General features: G+C 39.9%; 1 protein-coding gene and 1 pseudogene across 6 annotated transcripts in view; one reads left to right on the top strand and one right to left on the bottom strand.

Moving 5' to 3' along the window:
- SRGAP1 (SLIT-ROBO Rho GTPase activating protein 1) overlaps window positions 1-17,892 on the top strand; it is a 282,321-nt gene that overhangs the window by 150,344 nt on the left and 114,085 nt on the right. For all 6 annotated transcript variants that reach the window (XR_006204927.1, XM_042947058.1, XM_042947053.1 and 3 more), the window contains exon 4: window positions 15,881-15,943. Coding sequence is in view for 5 of the 6 variants with exons in the window: in XM_042947058.1 (XP_042802992.1) it covers window positions 15,881-15,943 (63 nt within the window). In the remaining variant the exon portion in view is untranslated. The remainder of the gene's footprint in view (window positions 1-15,880; window positions 15,944-17,892) is intronic.
- LOC122224772 lies at window positions 17,081-17,614 on the bottom strand (annotated as a pseudogene).

Below are 17,892 nucleotides of genomic sequence, written 5' to 3' on the forward strand. Positions count from 1 at the left end.
TTTGAGACAGAGTGTGAGTGGGGGAGAGGCAGGGAGGGGGGCGCAGAGGAAAACAAGAATCTGAAGCAGGCTCCAGGCTCTAAGCTGTCGACACAGAGCCCGACGCAGGACTTGAACTCACGACCTGAATCAAAGTTGGACGCTTAACCAACTGAGCCACCCAGGCACACCTCCCCTCAATTTAAATGTAAGTTCCTGAGGGAAGTGTCCTTGTATCATTCATTGAAATACTAATACGTACTAGATGCTCAGTTAATTTTTATTGAGTGAGTAGATAATGAATATTTACATTTATGTTAGAAACCAGAGGTGAATGTCACCTACATAACAGAAATTTCAAGACATTTCAAAAAGATCCAGTATTGACAGCTGGATTTAAGTAGCACTATTATGTGCAGTCTACTTCCCAGGAGTGAGAACTCAGAGGAAAATCAGTCATGGGAAGTTTGTGGCAGAGTGGAATAAGTAAAGTACCAGCTTTCTGGTTAGATGACTGAAAAGGGTTTCCCAAAGAACCAAAAAGGACCAGGGAGATTATAGACGGGTGAAGATTAAAAAAACTCATAAAGTTTTCTCTTTTTGTTTTTTAAGATTTTATTTTTAAATAATCTCTACACCAAACATGGGGCTCGAACTCACAACCCCACTGTCAAGAGGTCCCATGCTTCACCAACTGGGCCAGCCAGGTGCCCCCTATAAAGTTCTTTATGAACTCCTCAGTTCATCTCTGAGCTGAATAGGCTTGAGTCTGATTTTGAGGAGTATACCTACCAAAGATTTTGAAAACTGAGCTAAGGGATAGACCACTGCCTGGATTCCAGACTGAACTTTGGATGATGCATGTACAGGACAGATCCAAATAGTGTTACAAAGATGCTTGAAAAAGACCTGATGTTGAAACCACAACCGTGAAGGCTGGTCAGAATTTGCATCCTGAATTGAACCAGCTTGATGTCTTGATAAAACAACAATATCGATATTTTGCATGTGGTTTAAACAAGACTCCAAATCTCATAATATCATATTCAAAATATCCAGAATACAATCCAAAATTACTCAGCATATAAAGAACCATGAAAACTTCAATTCACATGGGAAAAGACCATCAACAGATGATTCTGAATTGATGCAAATGTTGGAATTACCTACCAAACATTTTTAAAGCAACCATGATAAAAATGTGCCAAGAAGTACGAACAAACACTCTTGAAGTGAAGGGAAAGATAGGAAGTAACCAAAATAAAAAAACTCACTAAATGGGTTCAATAGCAGAATGGAAATAACATAGGGAAAAGTCAGATTAATTTCTGTTAATCTTGAAGACTGATTTATAGAAGTTGTCCAATCTGAACAACAAAGAAAAATTTGAAATAGAAAATGATCATTGCCTCATGGACCTTTGGGACAATACCAAAAGTCTGACAGCTGTATCAGTAGACAGCACAGTCCCTGAAGGAGAGGAGAAAAGAGTTTGTGCAGAGAAAATATTTGAAAAAACAATTGCAAGAAAACTTCCCAAACATGGCAAATGAGATAAACCTACATATTCAAGAAGCTTAGCAAAATCCAAACTGGATGAATCTTTTGTTTGTTTGTTTGTTTGTTTGTTTGGTTTTGGAGGACGGGGAGAGAGGGAGGGGCAGAGAGAGAGGGAGGCACAGAATCCAAAGCAGGCTCCAGGCCCTGAGCTGTCAGCACAGAGCCCAACGGGGTGCTTGAACCCACAAGCCGTGAGATCATGACCTGAGCCGAAGTCAGACACTTAAACAACTGAGCCCCGCAAGTGCCCCAAAACTGGATGAATCTTTAGAAGTCAATACACAGATGCATCATAATCAGATTGAAAACTAGCAAGATTATAGGAAGCAGCCAGGGAAAAAAATGATACCTTACTTATTAGAGAACAAGAATTGGATGATTGGATTTCTTTCTGCATTAAATGCCAGTAGCCCCTTACCAGTTGTGACAACCAAAAATGTATTCGGATATTAACAGATGTCCCTGGTCAGAGAGAATTGGCCCAAGTTGAGAATACTTGATTCTTACTGAGTCCTCCATTCTCCCAAACACTTTTTTTGTTGTTGTTTAAAGAAATGTGTAATTTGATTTTTCAATTACAGGGCTTACAAAACTCTTAATTAAATTAACATGGAGTAAGTCAAAAGACACCCAGCCTCTCACCTCCCATAAAGAAGGATAAAAAATACCATTCAGTACCAGGTTTGTTTAGGTTCATTTATTTATAAAAGATCAGCACTTAATAAAACCCATCTTCAAAGAGCTGTAGACACTGAATCCGTACCATTCTCCTCATCCAAGGAGGAAATTGCAGCCTTAAGAAAAGAACTGATGAGGAGAGAACATTCCTACCATATGTCGAGGTGTCTGCAGTTGAGATCAACGAAGTCTAAAGCAACCTGAAAACCGTATTCTGGTTGCTAGCCAAGCCTTCTTACCATTTGAAGACTGTATTTAATTTCACATGGTAGGATTCTAAAAGATTTCTAGCAGCTGCAAGAAATGCCATATTGGGGGGTATTGCACATAGAGTAAATATTTGAATTAAGAAACACTTGTGATACCTTGAATTATAGCAACCCAAAAATACGCACTTGCAAACAGATACTGACTGTGGCTGTCAGATCGATTTCAGTGCTTTTAAAATCTGAATCAAAGGGAGTGCCTGGGTGGCTCAGTCAGTTAAGCAGCCTACTTCAACTCAGGTCATGATCCCATGGTTCATGAGTTCAAGTCCCATGTCGGGCTCTGTGCTGACAGCTCAAAGCCTGGAGCCTGCTTCAGATTCTGTGTCTCCCTCTTTCTCTGCCCCTCCCCTGCTTGTGCTCTCTCTCTCTGTCCCTCTCTCCGTCTCTCCCTCTCTCTCGCGCGCGTGCTCTCAAAAATAAACACTATAAAATATTTAAAATCTGAAAGGAAAAAATTATTAGAAAAGTAGTTAGAGACAAGCAGGTATTTTACCAACTTAAATACATTGTCAGATGAACCTTAGAAAGTTATGAAAATAATAAATTTTGACACTGAATATATGAACTATTTACATTGAAAAAAACAGTAATGTTTAATAATTGATAGTAAATAAATACGTGCGCCATTTTACTTTTTAAACTTTGATAGTTTTAAGTGAACAAGAATCCTATTTGGCTTAGTGCACTGGCTTGAATAAACATGCCCACAAAAATTTCATCTCTTTAGCTCTTAAGATGGAGATTGCAGGGGTCTAATAAAATAATATTTTATTATTTGGCAAGGTCTTATAATTCCACTGAAAATAATCATAACAAATCCATTGTAACTTTCACTTTTCTTTCTCTTCATTTTTTTCTGAAACTTTACTGAAATCAGCTTCCTTTTCAAAACAAAGTGGACATTCTGTTTTTCATTCAACAAACATGTATTATCATTATGTGACAGGCACAAGGGTGCATTCTGAGATTACAAAAGGGAGTAAGGCCCAAATCCTCAGTACCCCAAAGGAGCTTATAACCTAATAAGAAAAGGAAGTGTAGAGATAAAAATTACGTTACAAACCAGTAACTGCTCTTACAGAGAAAGGACCTAAAACTGCCATAGCACAGGGGGGATTGTAAGACATACTGCCTAGGAAAATGGGAGCGCCTGGGTGGCTCAGTTGGTTGAGCATCCAACTTCGGCTCAGGTCATGATCTCCTAGTCCATGAGTTCGAGCCCCACGTCGGGCTCTGTGCTGACAGCTCAGAGCCTGGAGCCTGCTTTAGATTCTGTGTCTCCCTCTCTTTCTGCCCCTCGCCCACTCACGCTCTGTCTCTGTCAAAAATAAATAAACATTAAAAACAGATTAAAAGAAAATGGAGAAAGGCTCCACAGAGTCTTTGAAGTGGCATTTGATCATTGTCTTAAACTTGGGTTTTACAGAAGAATTAGGGGAAGTGTATTCTTTTATACAGAGAGAACAGTAAAGGACAAGGTCCTGGGATTCTGATCAAGCCTAGCACGTATCTAGGAAATGGCTGTAGGGGAAGATGATGGTAGGTGGGACTCCTGGTGGCCCTGTCTACCTGACTCCTAACAGCAGTGAGCTGTGAAGATAGGTTAGGGCCTCCTTTTTTGCCTCGACCTAAAACTCCCATCAGTTATACAGCTGGCCAAGCTCAGGAATGTAGCCTGTAGGATGGTGAAGCATACATAATGGGGTAACGCTGGCTGAGATTTAGAAAGGCATATTTGGTGGGGGTGCAGGGGGTGGAAGTGCAAGAATTTTCTGTTTGAGGAATTGGTAGGTGGTCATTTAAGCAACTAAAGAAGCCAAGAGAGATTTTTTTTTTTTTTAATTTTTTTAACGTTTATTTATTTTTGAGACAGAGACAGAGCACGAACAGGGGAGGGGCAGAGAGAGAGGGAGACACAGAATCTGAAACACGCTCCAGGCTCTGAGCAGTCAGCACAGAGCCCGACGCGGGGCTCGAACTCACGGACCGTGAGATCATGACCTGAGCCAAAGTCGGACACTTAACCGACCGAGCCACCCAGGCGCCCCTCAAGAGAGCTTTTTAATCAGGGATATGACATAATCAGCTTTGTTTGTTGAAAGCACTACGAAGAGTCAATTGAAATGAGAACAAACTGGTCTTAAGGAAACTAGTGAGAAAGCTATTGCATTAGTAATCTGGCTGGTAATTTTTTCTGTTTTGTGAATTATGACCAGAGAGTAGTTCCATGTTTCTACTGTCTTCATAAAGCTTGCATTTATATAGATTGAGAATTAACTAAATGCTTTGTGGTGGTGGTGGTTTTACAAAAGATCTGTCCTAGTCAGATTTTCTTAAGGCTTCTACTCTTTTAACTGATGCCTCTTTACCCTGTTGGAAAAGAAAAAGAATCTAACAATGATTCCAGGATTCCTGGGCTTATTGTAACCACGTAGACATGGGTTTGGACTGTCTCCACAGAACGGGGTGGTTGCAAGTCACTGGGAGGTGTGTGTTACTTCTTGATAATCCTTTCAATATTTTAGCCTCCACTCCTTGAAATATAAAGAAAGAATCTCTATGGTACTTCCAGCTGCAAGGCAACGATGGGGGCGTGGCAAGGAGAATGTGCTCTCATATCCTTAAACTGTGTCATGTAAGGAATAAAGACACTGGGGATACTTAGTACAAAGAAAGTCAGCTTTTGCTAGGAGAGAGTAGCTGTCTTCACGTATTTGAAGACCTGTCGTATAGAAGATGGTTTGCATTGTCTAGCTCTCTAAGTCTACAGGAGTTAAGACCAATTAATAGAACGTAGGTGGAGACAGGTTCCTTAATCTAAGGAGGACTATCTAGCAGTTACTACAGTCTGAAGTCAGCAAGGGGGAGCTTACAGTTAAGAGTTTTGCTTTGTTGTGGCTTTGGAATGGACTTTATCCTTCCTGCTGTAGTACCTCAAACAAAATTGAAGTATTCTAGAAAGTCTTGAAATATGTTGAAGGGACCATCTGAGACATACTGAGTTGAAAGTCAGTATGAATACACTGTCGCATCAGCATTTCAAAAAATGGAGGATGACCTCATGATGAAACAAGGAATGACCTTGAGCTGATAATAGCATCATGACAGAGCCTATATTCACGGAGTTCTTAGTATGTGCCAGATACTCTGTTACGCACCTAACAATTTAATCCTTGTAAGAACCCTAAGGAGTACACAGTTGACCCTTGAACAATGTGAGGGTTGGGGTGCCAACCTCCTGCACAGTTGCAAATCTGCTTATACCTTCTGACTCCCCTAAAACTTAACTACTAACAGGGGCACCTGGCTCTGACTCTTGATTTTGGCTCAGGTCATGATCTCACAGTTTGTGAGTTCAAGCCCCGCATAGGGCTCTGCGGTGACGCTGTGGAGCCTGCTTTGGGATTCTCTGGCTCTGTCTCTCTCTCTGCCCCTCCCTGCCCCACCCCCCCAAATAAAAAATTAAAAAGAAAAAAAAATTAACTATTGTCTACTGTTGACCAGAAGTCTTACTGATAACATAAACAGTCATTAACACATATGTTATATGTATTATATACTGTATTCTTACAATAAAGTGAGCTAGAGAAAAGAAAATATTACTTAAAAAGTCATAAGGGGTGCCTGGGTGGTTCAGTCGGTTGAGCCTCCGACTTTGGCTCAAGTCATGACCTCGTTGTGATTTCGAGCCCCGCATCAGGCTCACTGCTGTCAGCGCAGACCCTGCTTCAGATCCTCCTTCGCCCATTTTATTCTTTCAAAAATAAATATTTTAAGAAATATTTTAAAAAATAAGTCATGTGGAAAAGAAAATGCACTTGCTGTACCATACTTATTTTTAACAAACCCTGCGTGTAGGTGGACCCGGGTAGCTCAAACCCATGTTGTTCAAGAGTCAACTGGATATTGTAATATTCTCCATTGTACAGATGAGCAAACAGTTCAGAGAAGTAAAAGGTATTAACAGGGGGGAGAGAGAATCCCAAGAAGGCTTCCGCACTTAGTGCGGAACCTGGCCCACGGCTCAGTCCCACAACCCTGGAATCATGACCTGAGCTGAAATCAAGAAGCGGGCACTCAACTGACTGAGCCACCCAAGCAGCCCTGGTTTATGATTTAGGTTAAATTCTTGAAGATTGATTAGTTTATTAAATTTTGAGTTTGCTTCAAGAGCTGTATATAGAGATTTTACTTGGTTTAGATTGTTTGACTAAGCATAAGTCAGATTGGATTGAAATTGTTTATCTGTCTCGCTAAACTGTAAGGCTGTGTTTCTAACCTTGGCACTTAGAAGGCACTCATAAAATCTCATAGAATGAGTGAGTACAAGAATGATTGAACTTTTTATTAGTATCAGAGAATCTCGACCTTTTGCTTACTAATTCAATAGATTACTTATAAATTGAGCAAATCTACTTAATTGATTTATTTTTGTAAATAGTCTGGATTTTTCTTACCACAGTGCTATTAAGACTAAGATCATGGGTTCTCTACACAGTGTGGTCTAATTTGTTTCAACACAGAATATGCTCATAACCTGGCCACCTGTGTCATAGACCTAAGCTTTTGGTCACACAGAGAGGCAGTGTGGCTTAGGATCCCTGCACACCACATTTGCCATAGGAGAGAAAGACAGTTGGCTTCAGTGAGAAATTTGTAGACTCAGGTTCATGTACTATAGGATATCTGTTATTATGCTAACAATAAGAAATGTTAATAAAGTTTGAGTTAGTAAATTTTTGTAAAGCAGCATATTGAAAAATGGTCTGGAGGGGCACCTGGGTGGTTTAGTCAGTTGAGCGTCCAGCTTCGGCTCAGGTCATGATCCTGTGGTTCCTGAGTTCAAGCCCCACCCACATCGGGCTCTGTGCTGACAGCTCAGAGCCTGGAGCCTGCTTTTGGATTGTATGTCTCCCTCTCTCTCTGCCCCTCTCCCCGCTCATTCTGTCTCTGTCTCTGTCTCTGTCTCTCTCTCTGTCTCTCTCCCTGTCCCTGTCTCTCTCTCAAAGATAAACATTTTTAAAAAGAAAAAATGGTCTGGAAGTACGTTTCTTACATTTTAAAAAAGTTAATTATATTACAGTCTGAACCAAAATTTCATAACACATTCTGATTTTAATTGGGTGGGTTTGTTTATATCAGCTACTGAGGACTTATGCCTGAGTGATTATTCATTTAGTGACACTGAAAAGGTATGTCTAATTTGTCACCATTTTGAGTAGAGAAATAACCCTAGCACAAAAAACTGTGTTTCTTGAAGAGTTAAGGAAATGCAAGCTGAAAATGAAAATAGTGGTCACATCTCTTTTATTCCCTGTAGGATTTTAAATTTCAGTCTTGGGTTACTTCACATGTCTGTTCTGGTGCGTTTATACCTGGGAGGTTATAAGTGACTTTGGTATACATGACTTGGCATCTTCCAATTTTTTTTTAATGTTTTTATTGATTTTTGAGAGAACGCAAGCGGGGGAGGGGCAGAGAGAGGGGGGACAGAGGATCCGAAGTGGGCTCTGGGTAGAAAGCAGCAAGCCCTATGTGGGGCCCAGACCCATGAATCATGAGATCATGACCTGAGCCAAAGTTGAACCTCAACCGACTGAGCGTTCCAGGCGCCCCAACTTTGCACCTTTCAAGTTATCAGCATATGGGCTCAACGTAGCAATAGCAGGCCTTTTTCACCTGGATGGCAAATGCCACATTTGCCTAGCAATTTATTAGTAAGTATTTTGGGAGATGTTCCAGATACTTCCTTTAAGATTCAGTTTTGTCTTGTTCCACAATGGAAGTTCTTTCTCCTGTACGTCTATGATTCTTATTTTCCCACATTTTCTAATGGCATGGAGTTTTGTCTCAGAGAACACTGATTGATTTTCTCAGGAATGAGGCTAATTCCATGCACTGATACTTAGTTGTGCATTGTCATAAATACAAAACCATGTTGCTTAATGGATAGAAGGGAATGTAGAGAAACACCATAAATGTTATCCAGAAGCTTGGTTCAGGACATTAAGACCATCCCAGCTTTCTGCATTAGGTGTTTCACAGGATGCTGTTGCCTCTGTCTTCAGAGTTTTCGTGACTCAAGAGAATCTATTATTGTAAATACATATGAACATGAGCTTTGGAAACTTAAAAGCACACATACTGTGGAAATATGGGTTGACCCTTTTAACCAAAATTTATATCTAAAACTCACCAAGCGTGAGACACTAAAAACATTTAAAACCTTCTTATTAAATATTTAATCTGGTTTTCCTCTTTCTCTCTTATTCCCACTCTGACTCAGCATAAGGTCAGGATTCTGGTCATCACAATAGATTTACTTTAAAAATGCCTCTGTGTGAGCCCAGAAGCCCTCTGAATTGGTCATTTAATCCAACCACATAGATCACTTGATTGATCGCTCAGTGTATTCACCTGTGATTGTATTAATTATGCTCTTTGTGCTGCCTTTCTCTCTCTCATTTCTGGGAGTTTCCAGGGAGCAAGACTGCAGGCCTCCAGGAATAGAGATCCTGGCCAGGGACCACACAGTGTAGTGCTGATTACAGTGCTCTGCATAGAAAGCTGTTTGGGCATGTCTGGCTCTTCCATGAGATTTTAAGCTGTGGAGGGCAGAAGTCGTGCTTTATTCACTCAGGTCTGGGCCCATTCAACAAATGCATATCTAGAACCTATGGAGTGACAGGCACCCAAGCAGGTCCTAGAGCACATAATCTCTGTTCTCAAAGAAACTCTGAGGAGAGAAAGAAATGTGATAGGTGTAATATTAGTTGGGTAGCATCAGCTTACCACTCACCATATGCCGCGTTTTGTGTTAAGTATTAATAAGGACCATCGCAATAAAACTCTTAACATAGAGAGTACTTGTGTCTCCATTTTGTCATTGGAAAAACTGAGGTCTCACAAAATTACTTTATTTACGCACAGACTATACCACGTTTGACAATAGGCAGTTTGATTTTAGAGTATGAACCCTTAACCACTAAATTATACTGCCTGGGAGTGGTGAAAAATGTATTCTGAAATAACAGAGAAGGCGGGACATAATTTCTTTCTTTGGGAGACAAGACAAAGTTACAAGAAAGTTTTCAAAGTAGCAGATAGGACTCTACCAGGTACAAAAAGGAAGGAGAGTCCTGGCAGAGGGGCCAGCCTGGGAAAAGTACGGGGATGTGATTGAAAGCAGGACACGTGAGGTGGCAGTTTATGGCCAGGCTGAAGGATGTAGTTTGAAATTTGTGGAAGGCGAAGTAGACTAGTTAGGCAGAGGAGGTTATGAGAAATTGAAGAATTTTGAACTCTATCCTGCAAATACATAGCAAGCCTTTGGAAGGCTTTAATCAGAGAACGGACATAACTAGATTTTTTTTTTTTTTTAATTCTAATGGCATGCAGAAGATTAGATCAGCCAGGATAGATAGGATTGGTGACTTCTCCTTTAGAGAGATGAAATGAATCCTGGATGAACCCCAGATTCTGACTTGAGTGACACTGTTGCCCTGAAAGAACTATAAATTCATCAGAACCTTTTTAGAAAATAATATTCTCATATGTATCAAGAGGCTTAGAAGTGTCAATACTTTTATCCTACTAATTTCATGTCTGGGAATTGATCTTAAGGAAACAATGTAAAATGCAAGCTATGCCCTTAGACCAGCATTTTTGATAATAGTTCAGAGTGCTTAAAGCAGATTGGTGAAATTGAATGACTAAATAAATGATGGAATGATTAGTGAAAAATAGTGGAAATATTGGCAACCATAATAGAAGAATGGTTAATATACATTCACTGGGTAGTTATTATGAATCCAATAATGATGGTTCTGAAAGTATGTAAGTACATGGAGAAGTGTATGGTAATTGGAAAAAAGAGTAGAAAAAGATACGTCATTATTACAGAACGATTACACTGCAGACCTATGTTTAGATAAATAAACTTGAAGGAAATGAAATTATAATGGTGGTAGGTGTGTACCTCTGTTCTCTATTTTTTAATATTCTTCAATATACTCAATTTTTATATGGAAAAAGGTAAACACTTGGGGCTGGCTTGAACTCATGTTTGATGTATCTGAAACATCAAAGTGACAAACAGAAAAGAAATAGCCTTGATATTCTACTCACAGAGGCACACATCAGAGACATTCTGCACACATCAGAGACATTCAGGTATTCTACACATCAGAGACAGTCAGTAAATGTCAACTGTATTGAAGCTGTAACCATTTTCCATCCCCTTGGGTAAGAACATCAGGATTTCGTTGTAATGTATGGGAAGTTTTACCATCACTGGAACTTACATAGACTCGTATTAATGGGGGGGGGGGGGGCGGTGGAGGGTGGGAACCAATTCTTCATGTTCCCAACTTCGTACCTGAAGCAGATGAAGCGACTCCCCTGCCCTGCGCAAAAGTAATTTTAATCCACCAATCTCAAGTAATGTAGAAAATACCTGATTTCAAATGTATATCCTTTTATATAAAGTCATTCTTTCCTCTTGTAAGGGAACACTGATTGCTTTTCTTAATACTAAGGTATCATTTTTCCTAGTAGTTCTTGTTCAAGGATCAAGGGTCTGCTTCATTGTTTTCAAATTTCTAATGAAAAAGAAACCAGAGGCATATTTAACCTATTGAATTTTTATGGGCTTTGAAAATCCAAGTATTTTCTAATTGGAGGGTTTCAGTTCATTAGTCTAACATTGCCACTGCACTAACTGTGTGCCACAGCAGGCGGCTTAAGATGATTTCTTTTGGGGTCCAGGGTAGTATTTTGAAGAAAGGATTGTTATTCACTGTTTGTATAATAATCTGGAGACATGCTTAAAGTTGAAGTGGGGCTAACATGAGGTGATCCAATCACTGTTAACATGCCATAAGCACAAGCACCATGACCCCAGCACTCAAGACAAGGACTTGATGTTGGGTCCAGCCCATGTATCCATGCTTCACTCATTAGTCACATGAACTTGGGCTTCAGAGCACAGTCCAGTTCTTTAACCATCTTTGCTGACTAAAGAAGTCATGGTGGGAAGACAGTAGTTAATTTTGAAGTTATTTACTAGACCGAAAAGATTTGAAACCAACAGGTAGCAACTTTAGTGATGTGTCATGGGTATAGCCAGGGGTTTACCGACCTGAAAGACACTCCCCGCCAACTTTTGAGAAAAATCTAAAATTCCCCATGGGAACCAGGATCCTTAAGGGCCTCTTTCATGATTTGTATATATCTTTTCATGTTACCTTGAGGAAATGTCCATTTGCCAGTGGATGTTTTATTTTGGGGGAAGGGGTGGTACCTAGCACACATTACATTTTTTTAAGTTTATTTAATTATTTTGAGAGAGACAGGACATGAGTGGGTGAGGGGCAGAAAGAGAGAGAGAATCCCAAGTAGCCTCTGCGCTGTCAGCACAGAGCCCGACACGGGGCTCAGACTCACAAACTGCAAGATCATGACCTGAGCTGAAGTCAAGAGTCAGATACTTAATCACCTGAGCCACCCAGACACCCCATTAGCAGATGTTTTGTTAATTCATCGTGTGTTACTAGTGGTAGGACTTCCATGAAAATGGAATACGGAAAGGTAAGGTTACTTAACGTACATATGGGGAAGGGAGTATGGCTGGAGCACAATGCTTGGGACCCTTTCAAATGAGATGCCATTTGGAGGGATCTAATAACCACGGCAGAGGGACATCAAAATCAAATCAACCAGTGTCTGCCCAGCTCTTTCTACATGAAAGTCAATGCAGCAAGTCTCCTTAGAGACCAAAAGAAGGAGAAATATGACGTGGCCTTTACGCTTAAGGAAGTTGCCATTACAAATAGTGTCTGGGAAAGAAATAATTGTAATATTTAAGGAGAGTTTACTGTGTGTTAGATATCGTTCTTAATGCAATGTGCGTGTCATCTGATTAATGCTCTCATCAACCCTATGAGATAGGTGCAATGACTATATTCATTTTACAGATCTGGAAACTGAGGCTCAAGGGAATCCAAAGTCTTTGAAACTTAAGACCCAGGCGTTCTGACTCCAGAGCCCTTGCTTTTAAGTGTTATGCAATACTACCTCTCAGACAAATTTTTTATATTTCAGGGCCTCTGGGAAAAGGTGAAAGAGAAACCTAAGAGTATGCTTGGGAGAGCACATTTTGTGATGCCAGATTTCTTCTACCTCACCACCTGAAATCTTGTAAAATGTGAAATACACAAAGAATCTTCTTGCTTGTTCTAAGATACATGACCTAGGATAGCTTGGGAGGACTCCTATCACCCCAAATTTCAGTCTTTAATCTGATTCTAAATATTCTTGTTCGGGGCCAATCAGACCAAAGGGACTTTCTGTTGTTATTGTCCTGAGCCTTTGCCAAGAAATACTTTATTTTTGGACCTCCTACCTGAAATGTGGTCAGCTGAGCAGAGTCTGTTTGTGGCCTTTGATCCCATTAGAGGGTTCTGAATCGGTGACCCAGATCCTTGAGTGAAATTTGATATTAAAATAATACCAAACGGAAGTCCTAGGAGATTCCAGTGTAATGTATACAAGTCAGAATAACCAAGACTTGGGGAAAATAAAACGAGTTTCAGGTGGCTTCATTTGCTCACTTGTGGCTTGCCTTTCACTCTTGAGTGACTCTTAACCCACCTCTTCACATATCAGGGACACAGCAAAACATAAAGTCTCTAACTCCAATTTAAAGATTTTAGAAGCTGGCAGAACTTGATAAACAGCAGTACTGTATCACGTAAAAAGACCTAGTGACAAAGGCTGCTAATAATGAATTTGCATTTCTCCAAGTTCAGGTACTGCTCTGATGTCATCTTCCCACACTGTTTTATCTTTCGGAGATTTTGCTTCATCACATTTGGCCTTTTTTGAGGGAAGCCTGACCCAGTGACCTTGCATTTGCAGACGGGCTGTATTTCATCTAAGTCCTAATATTTCCTTACAAGTGGCCTGTGGGCCTTTCCTTTCCATCCTCTCCCCAGTGGCCAACCTTCAGCAGATGTGGTAACTAATTCAGCTCTTACTCAGATGCAGTATTTCAGCTTCTTTACAGATTCATTTAGCAAGTGTTCATTGGAAGCTTCCCATGTGCCCCAGCAGGACCTGGTCTAGTGGGGGAGGGAATGTCACCTTAAATACCAAACCGTTGGTGCCTCCTCTGCCTCCCCCTAGTCCTAGCCTGGTTGCCAAGCACCGTGCAGGACAACAGAGTCACAGAGCTGATAAAGATGTGGCCCTTACCCCTGATGCTGGCAGTCCAGTGGGAGACACATAAATGATCCAGTGGGTGTGGTCGTTCTTGATTCAAACTGTAGGTTAAGCCACACTACGTTTTTTTCCATTCTCTGTAGCAGACTACATAATGAACTCAAAACAGGATGAAAAGTAATTTGGATACATGAATGCCTTTAAAATAGCTTGTAGATTTTGCTAGGGAAAAAAAAGATTCAAAAACTCCTATATCAAACTCTTAGAATTAGCCTAGGGAAGACTATTTTAAATGCTGGTTATTTACCAATTGAGTGGAAAAGGAGAACTCTTTTTCATTGTCATGAAAATAATAAGTGCAGATGAGCACAGGGTGATGTATGGAAGTGTTGAATCATTCACTGAATTGTACACCTGAAACTAATATTATACTGCATGTTAACTAACTAGAATTCAAATAAAAACCTAAAAAATGCAGGAGCAAAGGTATATGGACTGTAAGTGGCCTTACCATTGCACTGCTTTGAAAATGCTTTCTTTTATTTTTTTTTTAATTTTTTAATATTTATTTTTGAGAGAGAGAGAGCATGAGCAGGGGAGGGGCAGAGAGAGAAGGAGATAGAGAATCCAAAGCTGGCTCCAGGCTCTGAGTTGTCCACAGAGCCTGATGCAGGGCTTGAACCCACCAACTGACAGACATGACTTGACACAGTCGGACACTCAACCAACTGAGCCACTTAGGCACCCCCTGAAAATGCTTTCTTAACGCTAAAATTGTAGTTAGTCACATAGTTCCCTTGGAAAGGGAGAGTTAATTTCTGTTTTGATTTCTAACTTAGCTTTTTGGGACTCACACTGCAAGATTTCTCTGTGACATCTCTGTCAGGATGCTGGAACTCATCTTTTTTAGTGATGTTAGTTTTGCAACTCAACTTCTGAGCAAGCACGATGCTTCACCCGGCTTACTTTTTCCTCTCTCTTCTTGATAAAGTCTGATTCAGATGGTTTACAAGAGCCATTCAGACTCTCTACTTATTTGCCTCTGTCCAGCCTATGGTGACAATTGGTGCACACATCTAGTACTTAGAAAGGCCATTTAACTAGAATCAAACAGACAATAATAACTGTTAACAAGATGTGGAAGAAGGTGTGCACTGTTGGTGGAAATACTAATTGGTATAGCTAATGAGGAAAGCAATGTGGAGGTTCCTCAAAATATTAAAAGTGGAGGGGCACCTGGCTGACTCAGTAGGTGGTGCATGCAACTCTTGATCTTGGGGTCATGAGTTAGAGCCCCACGTGGCATGTAGAGATTACTTAAAACTAAAACCTTACAAAAAATTAAAAATAGAATTATCATATGATCTGGTAATTCCACTACTGGTTATTTGCCCAAAGAAAATGAAAGCACTCATTTGAAAAGACATACGCACCTCTGTGTTTATCGTAGCATCATTTACAGTAGCCAAGATGCGGAAGCAACCCAAGTGTCCATTGATAGATGAATGGGTAAAGATGTGGGAGGTGTGTGTGTGTGTGCTGGAATATTACTAAACCATAAAAAGGATCAGATCTTGCTATTTGCAACAATATGGATGGACCAAGAGAGTGTTATGCGAAGTAAATTAAGTCAGACAAAGAAAGACACATACCTTATGATTTCACTTGTATCTGGAATCTAAGAAGCAAAAGAATCAAACAAAAAGCAGAAATGGACCCATAAATACAGAGAACTGGTGGTTGCCACCTGGGAGACAGGAAGGAGATGGGCAAAATGGGTAAAGGTGAGTGGGAGATACTGGCTTCCAGTTATGGAATGAATAAGTTGTGGGGAATGAAAGATACAAATAGGGAATGTAGTCAGTGGTGTTGTAATAGCATTGTGAGGTGACAGATGGCGGCTACACTTGTGGTGAGCATAGCATAACCTTTAGAGATGTTGAATCACTATATTGTACACCTAAAAGTAATGTAACATTGTGTGTCAACTATACTTTAATTGAAAACAAAGGGCAGTTTGGTCAAAACTGTTTCTTACAGTCGGGCTATGCTGGCCTTCTCTTGTATTATATACATTGTTTTATTTTCAGTCAGTGGACTTTTTAAGATGTAAATAATTTGGAAACAAGTTTCTGTTACGTTTTTAAAGACTCTTAATTTTTTCTTAATTGTAGAGCAAAGAGATTGCATTCCAGCTTCATGAGGATTTGATGAAGGTTCTTAATGAACTCTATACGGTAAGCACATAATCTTTCTTCTTTTGAAAGAATCTTTGCTTGGGAATTTTGGTTTGCAGAAACAGTGCTCTGATTCGAATTCATTCCAAGCTAGGGTGTTGATGGATGCTTCTCTGGTTGAAATGTTGATCCAAGTGGATAGATGCACACTACTACGGTCTTAGGCTACTCTTTCCATTGGGGAGACTGTGTTCAAGTAAATATGTATATGCAGTTAGCACACTTTAAGAAACTAGAGTTTAGATGTCCCTGTAAGATTATGTTTGTAACTAGTTGGATTATATGTGATCTATACGTATATTTAATGCCAGAATATTTTGATTTAAATTGTTGCCATTTTTTTTAAATGCTCATTTATTTATTTTGAGAGAGAACTCGTGAGTGTGAGTGGAGGAGGGGCAGAGAGAGAGGGAAGGAGAATCCCAAGCAGGCTCCATGCTGTCAGCACAGAGCCCAACATAGGGCTTTCTCCCAAGAACGATGAGATCATGACTTGAGCCGAATGGAAGAGTCGAACGCTTCACCGACCGAGCCCCTGAGGGATCCCAAATTGTTACCATTCTTGCATTAGCCATCCCAGGATTTGAGCAATTTAGAGTTGCTTTTATTCTGTTACTTTAATTTTTATTCCCATTTCAGTTAAATTGTTTGGTTAATGACCTAATATATTAAAATTACTTTTGGGGAGGTATCGGTTTTCCTTCTTGGCAATAATTTGCTTTTTTGAATTTAAATTTTATTCAGGTTGCTGTATATAATCATAAGAAATTAAACAATTTAAAGCTATTTTATTTAAAAAAAACAATGAGGTTGCAAGTTGGAGTTAGTCATATGTCTGTGTAAAATTTTTTACGCTTAATGATCTTTTTTTTTTTTACAAGGAATATTAGAAGTTCCTTTATTATTACCTGTTCTTATTAAGCACCAGCTTAATACCACAGAAAATTTCAAATCACCCTTTGGCAATTCATTCTTCCCTCCCCTACCCAAATTCTTGATAAAGAGCTCTTCGAGTGAAGACATGCTCTCTTCTGTCTTCTGTATAAAACTTTATGAAATAAAGGCAAATTACTGTGTACCTCTTGCTGTAAAATGCTGCCCAAGGCTGTGGAAAAACTGGGTCTTCCCAGGCTCCTTTTACTCTTCAGGTCCTGAAAGACTCTTGTTCATAAATTGTCTCTTCACAAAGCAAGTCCACCACGTGCTGAGGGTCAAAAACTTTCTCACAAAGTCTCAGCCCAATCTCTTGTCTCAGCTGCTATAAGTAGGCCCTCATCACCTCAGCTTCCTGTTTGTTTGCAGATTTGGCATAAATTGCATTAAGTGGAAAATCAGGCTCTCCAGGAACGGGGAAATTAGTGATTCCCAGCAGATACATTACTTTCTCACCTTGGCCTTTGGAGTTGCAATTTTGGAGTTTCTTTAGACACTCAGAAATGTAGAGATTGTATATATCAAGGTTCTGTCAGCTTCATTCTTAATGAATTCATTCATTCATTCATTCTTGAGAAACACCTTGGCCTTGAAGTCATAGATGGCTTCATCCACAAATTCTGTATCATTTGTGTCTCCAGGGGCAGGTCATTTGAACTGACTTCTAATAGGCAACAGTGCCATGTTGCCAATGAGTTTGGTGTCAGGGTCCATGAGGGAAGAGTGGTAAGCCAGCATCTTGGTGGTGCTGGGCTTCAAGCTAGATGAGGAGATTGGGTTTAGAATGCAAAGCTGCTGGTCCGGTGGCCCACATGGGCAATGATCTTTCATTATTAAATAAAAATTCCTTCTGGAGGAAGTCGATGAGTTTTTATTTTATAAGAGAGAATCACATAATGAGAAGTGAATAATATTAATTTGTTCTAGCTATAGATATTTGCATTTTTGCACAAGATTATTTGAATTTTTATTTATAGGCAAATCAAACCTGAAACATTACTAACATGTTTCTTGAT

Source organism: Panthera leo, chromosome B4 (assembly GCF_018350215.1).
Source record: "Panthera leo isolate Ple1 chromosome B4, P.leo_Ple1_pat1.1, whole genome shotgun sequence".
NCBI classification, from domain to species: Eukaryota; Metazoa; Chordata; class Mammalia; order Carnivora; family Felidae; genus Panthera; species Panthera leo.